Raw genomic sequence first — 7845 nt, forward strand, 5'->3', positions numbered from 1 at the left:
TTTATTTTAATGTGGTATTCTACTTTTTTTTTTTTTTTAACAAACAATATTATCTACACTAAGGAGGTAGGATTAGCCTCACAATGGGCTAGCAATAATATGGTTCAAATTCGCCTGTGGTGAGAATCAAACCTAAGACCTCTCACTTACAAGTGAAGAGAAATACTACTAGAACATAGTACTAAGTGGCTATACTCCACCAGTTAATATCCTTGATTAAGATGCCTAGTGTTTATATGATCACATGTAAAAATTCTGGTGAAATACTTTATGAGGCTACTACTTTGTATATAAGCATAATTTGTGTTCCCAGAAATTGGAAAAGTCCTTCCGTCTCAATTAACTCTTCCCAAAAGGAGAAACGCAACCACAAAGAGACCCACGACCTAATCAACAAACCAAATATATTAAAAGGGTGATCAATCACATTTATCTTGATTAATGTTGGCCCTTTAATCATCATTGATCATCACATAAATAATAAACAAAAAAGGCCATAAAATTCTGTGCGTTTTTATTGTAACTTGACTTTGAAGCCAAGAGAAGCTGAAGTTTACGTGCCTCGTATGCAAAGCTAAAGCCTACAGAAGTGCTTTTGGACACGCCAATATTCCTCCTATTATTCTCTGCCTCATCATCACTATATGCAGGATTCTTCCCTTGATTTTACTGCATCTCCTCTTCAGGTATTCAGAAATTTATGAACAATCCGATTGTAGTTGTTTTCGTTATCTTGGTTTTTGTGGTTCGGAATTTGTAACTGATGCTATTTTAGTTTTCGATGAACTAACCGATGTTAGAAATTTGATTTTCTTGATTCGTGTTGTTCGAGTTGTTTCAGAATGCGTGGCGTTCATTAGTTTGGGTTTAGCTGAAGAAGAGAAGAAATTGAAGCAATGGCCTCCCTCACACCAGGAGTTTTGATAAAGTTTCTACAGAGCATAAACTCCCACGTGAAGGTTCGAGGAGAATACCGATCAGTCCTGCTTCAAGTGATCAGCATTGTGCCAGCCTTAAGTGGCTCGGAACTCTGGCCTAACCAAGGATTCTTCATAAAAGTCTCCGATTCTTCTCATTCCACTTATGTCTCGCTGTCGAGGGAAGACAATGAGATTATATTGAATAACAAGTTGCAGCTTGGCCAGTTTTTCTATGTCGATAGAATGGAGGCAGGAACACCGGTTCCTATTCTTGTTGGAGTCAGACCAGTTCCAGGAAGACACCCTTTCGTGGGGAACCCTAAGGATTTGATGCAAATGTTAGAGCCATCAGAGAATCCAGTCCAAGCTGATCACGAAGGAACAAATAATAGTTCCAAATCGAGGGAACCCTTTGATGAAAACCCGAGACAAAAGCTTGTTATTAAAGAGGAAAGGGTGGCTGTTGCATCTAGGTATATGCAAGGTGTTTCGACTTCAAATCCAAAAGCTAACGCAGCGGATTCCTATGGAGGTGGGAAGAACAATGATAATGAGACTGGTGTTAAGAAGGTTGGCATGGTGAAGGGCAAGCAGCAAGAGCTTAATGGTCAGGTACGATTTGCGCGCTAAACATAGTTTCCGTTTTAAGTATATAACTGTTTTTTGACAAATGTAACAAAGTTCTAGTGTAGGAAACACATTTCTGTTGAATCTTTTGACCAGTTATGTAGTATGGTCATTTATACTAGTGTAACAGGCACGCTCAATAGCTCCTCCCCGCAATCGACCTCGTGCGCTTGCATCAGAGGCAGATGTGGCTGCATCTAATACCAAGGAGACTGCTGTGCCTTCAAGAAGCGCTTCTGCAAAACGCACTTCAGGCAAACAGGAAACCATGAACACTAATTGCTTGTCAAACCGAAAAGATAAAAGTAATTCAGCAGAGGCAGTTTTGTGGCCTTCTCTTCCGGCTAATTTTATGAAGCTCGGAAAGGTATTCCAGGCAACAACACATATTCATTGACTCTCATTCATGTGATCTAGGCAGCAATATATTGAATAACAATGTGACACATTTCGTATATTTTGTCAAAATTTTATAAGGGAATGCTTAGAAGGAGAAATCTAGCTTCTTTGGTTGCAGCAGAAGCTCAAAAAGAAGCATCTACAGCTGCAACTCTTGTGAAATGCGTTAGGTAAACTATAATCTTACATCTATGAATCACCTTAACAATTGTCTCACAGTAAACTCTTTTTCTTTTCTTTTTTTCCAAGTATGTTCGCCGATCTATGCTCATCTGCTTCACCGGACAATCCCCACATCTCTCTGAACAAGTTTTTCATACTCCACCAGCTGATTGACCAACCAAATATGACAGCTCCATTAAAGGATAATTCAATTCCTTTAACTACAAAGCAGTTACCTCCAGATGTCGAAACGTTGAGCAAAAAGACAGGCCTAATTCATGGTAAAGGCACATTGAAGTCTTCGAAGGTCCCCGCTGAGTTAAGTGGAGCAGAGAAACTAGAATGGGCGAAAGGAGATAGTGCGAAAGAGATAACAGAACTCAGAGAAGCTCTCTTAAACGAAACAAGATCTTGGTTCTTGAAATTCTTGGAGGAGGCACTGGATTCTGGATTTCGTCTGAAAACCCCCCAAGAGAAGAAAGGTAAGGACAGTGCTGGGCGCCGCAATGAGCCAGAGAATCAAATCGCTGTGACGCTATCACAGCTTAAGAAAGGAAATGAGTGGTTGGATAAACTGAAAAACAGTCAGAGCTCAGAGAACAATGGATTGGTGGAGACCATTGACAGGTTGAAACAAAAAGTGTATTCCTGTTTATTTGTCCATGTTGAATCTGCTGCTTCAGCTCTAGAAAACAGATCCAATCACAATTGATTCAGCGAAACATACGAATAATTTATTACATTTGAGATAGATTTTGTTGCCAACCGATGTGATTTGAGCCAAGCATTGTTACTGAACTTGTGGATGATGAAATAATTTATGGATGTTGCTTGTGTATAAATTAATTCCAATAAAATGATGATATTTTGTACATGAACTTTGAAGAAATACATACGAATTACAGAAGAAGAAAAAAAAAGAGCATCAAGGATGTCAATGTGTAACACTTACGGTCGATGATGTTAAGGACGTTGCAGCACTGCAGAACTAGAATCTGTTCGGAAATGAATTTGCGATACAATCATCGGTTAACTAAGTAAAATGTGAGCTCCGAAAAAATTGACCACCTTCATTACTGCCAACTTTGTGCCTGAAAAGAAAGAGTCCAAGATGGAGAGCTAGAGCACATGCGAAATTCTCAGACAATGCTGATATATCTAGCATGTGCCCTGCTTCTCCAGCATGGCTCATTCTCCCTATATCCACCCTCAACTTCCGGCTGAACGATCGCCAACGTCCGTCGACGGCCTCCCTATAGATTTTTTTTTTTTTTTTTTTTTTTTTTTTTACGGTTAATTAATAAATATCTTATAAGAAGACTGGAAATAATGGTGATTATAAAGGATTTTATATGCAGAAAACCGTACTTGTGTGGATATACCTAATGCTGCTCAAAGCTGATGAGCCTATGGATCCCACCTACTAGGTTGGCAAGCACTTATGGTGGTGGTAGGGTTGTTTGCTCTTCTGCTTTTGCTTACAAAATAAGCAATTTTTTTTTAATTTGTTGTTCTGTAAGTGAAGCAAGAGGAATGTTGAACCATATGCTTCAACTTTGCCCGAACCGTTGGAAGTTTGGCGACCAAAAGAGAAAAATAGGGTTGCATCTAGAGAACAAAAAAATATTTGAATTTAACGAGTTTTATTTGGAGGAAACTACTCTCCAACCAATAAGTTATAATATAGGTATGGACGGTTCTATTGACCCAATTTCTTCATAAGTTTCCGTAAAATTTTTCGACGAAAGATCAGGCATAACATAACCTTGTCTGAAGATTTTGAGGAAATATGAATCACAGGCATCAGAACTAGATACAGGGGGCCCTGTTTGAAAGAACAAATGACCTAATTCCGAAATGGAAGTACTTGATTGTAACATAAACCACTTTCACTGATATAAACGATTCAACACAAAGAGTCGTTACATCATGAAGCTACCATGCTTCGTTCGAACTAACTCTGACTAGAGAAGCTTACAATGTACACCAGCACAAGATTTTCAATACTCTCTGAAAGTAAGATTCAGACGGCCAGCTCGGAGATTTGTTTTTTCCAGCAGGGTCTTAGGAGCAGTGTCTGGCTTTATAGACGATACACCATGAAATACATGCCTCGATTTTCCACCAAATATTAGAACATCTCCAGATTCCAGTATAACCTTATTTGCCCTGTCAACATCCCTTTGCTCACCGTACAAGAATTCTGCAGTATCTCCAATGGAAAAAGAGACAACTGGCAAACATTTGCGGAGACTTTGTTCACTTTCATCACGATCCTGCAGGAAGGCATGGCCAAGAGATGTTATCAAGTAGTTCAGAACAGTAAGGTTTCACTTATTTTAAGATTCACAAAATAATACAGGATGAATTTCATTATATGGGAAATTTTGCTTCAGTCTTCTAAACGATCCAGAAATAACTAACGTGGACAACAGTTGCATTGGGTTATAGATGATTTGGAAGATGGTGCAGCTGCTGCAAATGAATGCCATGCAGTTCAGTGCATAAAATAAAAGTGACAGCTGTTCCTCCAAAATGGTTAAGAGATAGTTCGATGCCTGACAGTTACAGATGTAATGCTTACCAAAGTTGTATCAAATGCGCATACGACAGAGGGAGAAGGATTAAATTAGAAGAAAGAAATGAATCCACTGAAGAGAAATAGATAAGGCTCTTTTATTACAAACCTGATGAAGACCTAGTCGCCCAGAGGATGAGTAAAAGTTCACAAGACATATGTCTGGGATCATCCATGGAAGTATGCCTTGAGAATTGCTAGTTTTAGAATCTTTCATAATAAGGGACTGGGACTCTTTGATTCCACTTTCAACCAACCGAAAGAATTCATCAGGAATCTTTGGCGGAATAGCACCATCAACAGGTCGATGATCTCCATACTGACTTGTCTCAGGGTCCCAATTCTTACCAAGGCACATCATCATCAAATTCAGCTTTGCTCCATCACGGTAACCAGGTTTGTAGAAACCTCCAGAACCCAAACCCAAGTCTCGGCATAACTTGACTATATTCATCTAGAAGAAATAAAAAACAGAAAATCTCACAATCCATCAACTTACCCTAGAATTTTCATATACCATTCACATATTTCAGATTGGTGAACCATAATTATCAGTTGGAGAATGATTTAACAATGAAAACTAATCACAGAATTTAGAAGAAGTAAAAGAACACAAAGAAGCACCTGGTCATGGAGGGAAAGGTAACTTTTTAATAGAACCATTCCAGACTGCAAAATGATTCCACTGTTCTGTTCCTTGGAGCGCTTGATTTCATTCCGCCTTTCTCTATTCTGTGCTAGCAGAGGAGCCTTTAGGGTAATAGAACCCCCTGATTTAGGAGGACATAAATCAAAAGTCGACTGTTCAGAAGGCTCTGGCTTCCCTAGGTTGGTTGCATTTACAGGACTGTTAATAGGGAAAGGCACACCATGGGCCTCAGATTTGCAGGGCAGAGTTACACTATCCTCTGTCATCTCACTCGGCGTTTCTCTAATCTGCATTCTCTCTACCCCGGCAAGCAAATTCTCAGAATGACTCAGATTAGAAAACGAAGGAGGATGCTCTCTGTAGTTTGAATCTGAGACCACTGACCACTTTGAAACTTTCGGGTTAACACCCCTGGACTCAGTTGATTTATGTCCCTCCTTCAAACTCTCAGCATGAGAATGCGTGTCCTCTCTTCCAGATGAACGCCATTCCTGCCGATGTGCAGAACTTGTGGCAGGTTTATGCTCAGAATGATATGATACCCGAAACTCATTGTTACCCGAGGAGTCATTAGAAAATGTTCCACGAGTTCCAGGCCTGGCCTGCTGTTTGTGCAAACAGTGTGAATAAACACAGTTCAATCAACTCAACTTCACAAAATCATGTGCAAGGATAACCAATATAAACGTTGAAGATAACCAAACAAATCCATTTCATATAAAGAGCAGCTAAACAAATGAAATGCCACTAAATCTACCAAGGAATGGAGCTGAGTCAAGACATCAAAACTACAAGCCAGCCCTAAATTTATAACAGTTTTCCCATCCCAGACTTTAGCTCAAACGTACTAAATCAAAACACAAACCAACTATGATTTGTCTAAACACATATGCTGCTCAAAGTAAACACTTTTAAACCATTGACCACCACATGCTTGAAAATTCTCTTACTCACACCCAGTTCCCATAGCACATTCTAAATCCTAAAACCCCAAATGCCAAATGATTTAGAGGTGCAAAAGTAAGAAAAAGTTCCAAACTTTTCAACCAGAACTCACATTACATTCCAATTTAATTTCAAAAATCTCAAGGTAAGCATGTAAAATTAGAGTCTTTCACTTAAATCTAACAAAAGTTCATTATAAAATGCACAAAAATCCCATGATTAACAAGATCATAATCATAGAAAAGATGCAAAAAAAAAAAAAAAAAAAAAAAACCAAGAAATCAAGTCTGTCAATAGATAGGGGTGGCGATGAACTTACAGGGCTGTGGAGATTGGAAGGGTGGCCGGCGGCGAGAGGAGAATGTCGGCCACCTCGTTGGTTTCCTCGAGCTTGACCTCCCCGATTCGTGGGAAAACGTCCGCCTCGGAGGCTTTCTCGAGCTTGACCTCCCCGGTTCGTGGAGAATCGTCCGCCTCGGAGGCTTTCTCGAGCTTGACCTCCCCGATTCGTGGAGAATCGTCCGCCGCGGGAGATGTCGCCATCTTGAGCGCGATTGTCCATGGAGTTTCTTGGACCTAAATCGCTGTAATTGGCGGGGAAATTACGGTTAATTTTGGAAGAAATGGAAGAAAACGACTGAACAGTTGGAAACGGTGAAGAGTGAGAAGTGAGGAGGAGAGATCGAAAGGAAAGTTAATATTTGATTATATTAGAAAATGGATGGAGTTTGTGGGGCCATTTTATTGGAGGGAGAGAATATAAATGCGACTCTCTGTGAAAACCTTCAGCCTGAAGTTACCAAGTCCCTTGAACTTCTTGGCTTTTCACCTTTAACGATTCTCCACGAAATGCCGACGAAAGGAATAACTCGTATAAATCTTTACATTTTATAATGTACTCTTATTCATTTGTCTGTAGGGCTATCTACTCGATCGTACACATATTTTTACATTTTATCCCCTCATATTTTGAGCAATAACCCATTCAATATTTTAAAAACATTTCAGTAACATATTTAGTTATTATTTTATTCTAATTTCGTACCGTCATTATAAAATTTATTAAGTTAGCTGTTAAGTGATGGCGTGGTAATAATGGATCCATATTTTTGTTGACAACTAATAAGAGATATTTGAGTAAATTATATTTGGCATCTTCATGCTTGTGTATAACTACAACCTCACATAACATTTCTAAAACATTTCAATTACATATATTTACTTATTATTCCATTTTAATATCATACATCCATTTCAATAGTTGTTGCTTTTTCGTGTTCTGCATATCTGTGAACGTTGGGAGCCTCATAGCATCTCCAATGGAAGACTCCCACCATCACTTTTGAGTACTTATTTAAGGAATTAAGGGAATCTTTATTTCCCTAAAAGAATATTGCCTCCAATGGTAGAGTCCTTATAGTAGAATCCCTAAATTTAAAGTTTTTATGGTTTTACGTGATAATTTAATTAGGTGCACATTTTTTGTTTATGCTGGTGTCCCACTGGTAAATGATGGATTATGAGGCTTCATTAAAACTAAAAACTAGAGGTCTTAAGTTTGAAAC

At 38.9% G+C, this 7845-nt stretch overlaps 2 protein-coding genes and 1 long non-coding RNA gene across 4 annotated transcripts; 1 reads left to right on the forward strand and 2 right to left on the reverse strand.

The window, feature by feature from the left end:
- The first annotated feature begins 533 nt into the window (after positions 1 to 533).
- LOC137740556 (protein CORTICAL MICROTUBULE DISORDERING 1) lies at positions 534 to 2980 on the forward strand. The gene is made up of 5 exons (XM_068480399.2): positions 534 to 686; positions 842 to 1532; positions 1678 to 1914; positions 2025 to 2116; positions 2196 to 2980. Exons 2-5 carry the CDS (start codon positions 897 to 899, stop codon positions 2818 to 2820), a joined length of 1590 nt encoding a protein of 529 aa, XP_068336500.2. The 5' UTR covers positions 534 to 686; positions 842 to 896; the 3' UTR covers positions 2821 to 2980.
- On the reverse strand, positions 1996 to 3451 carry LOC148694261 (uncharacterized). Its single transcript, XR_015966810.1, has 2 exons — positions 3061 to 3451; positions 1996 to 2793 (listed from the first exon to the last, which is right to left on the reverse strand). It is a non-coding gene; the product is annotated as an uncharacterized LOC148694261 (long non-coding RNA).
- Positions 3452 to 3975: 524 nt separating this feature from the next.
- LOC137740232 (DNA N(6)-methyladenine demethylase ALKBH1C) lies at positions 3976 to 7146 on the reverse strand. Of its 2 annotated transcripts, none has more exons than XM_068480076.2 (4): positions 6600 to 7146; positions 5311 to 5937; positions 4796 to 5140; positions 3976 to 4384 (listed from the first exon to the last, which is right to left on the reverse strand). In XM_068480076.2, exons 1-4 carry the CDS (start codon positions 6840 to 6842, stop codon positions 4109 to 4111), a joined length of 1491 nt encoding a protein of 496 aa, XP_068336177.2. In that variant the 5' UTR covers positions 6843 to 7146; the 3' UTR covers positions 3976 to 4108. The 2 variants fall into 2 exon arrangements, with proteins under 2 accessions (XP_068336177.2, XP_068336176.2); XM_068480075.2 differs by having other exon boundaries at positions 5311 to 5940; positions 6600 to 7130.
- Between the last annotated feature and the right edge of the window lie 699 nt (positions 7147 to 7845).

This window comes from Pyrus communis, chromosome 9, assembly GCF_041283825.1.
Source record: "Pyrus communis isolate YQ-2024b chromosome 9, ASM4128382v1, whole genome shotgun sequence".
NCBI classification, from domain to species: Eukaryota; Viridiplantae; Streptophyta; class Magnoliopsida; order Rosales; family Rosaceae; genus Pyrus; species Pyrus communis.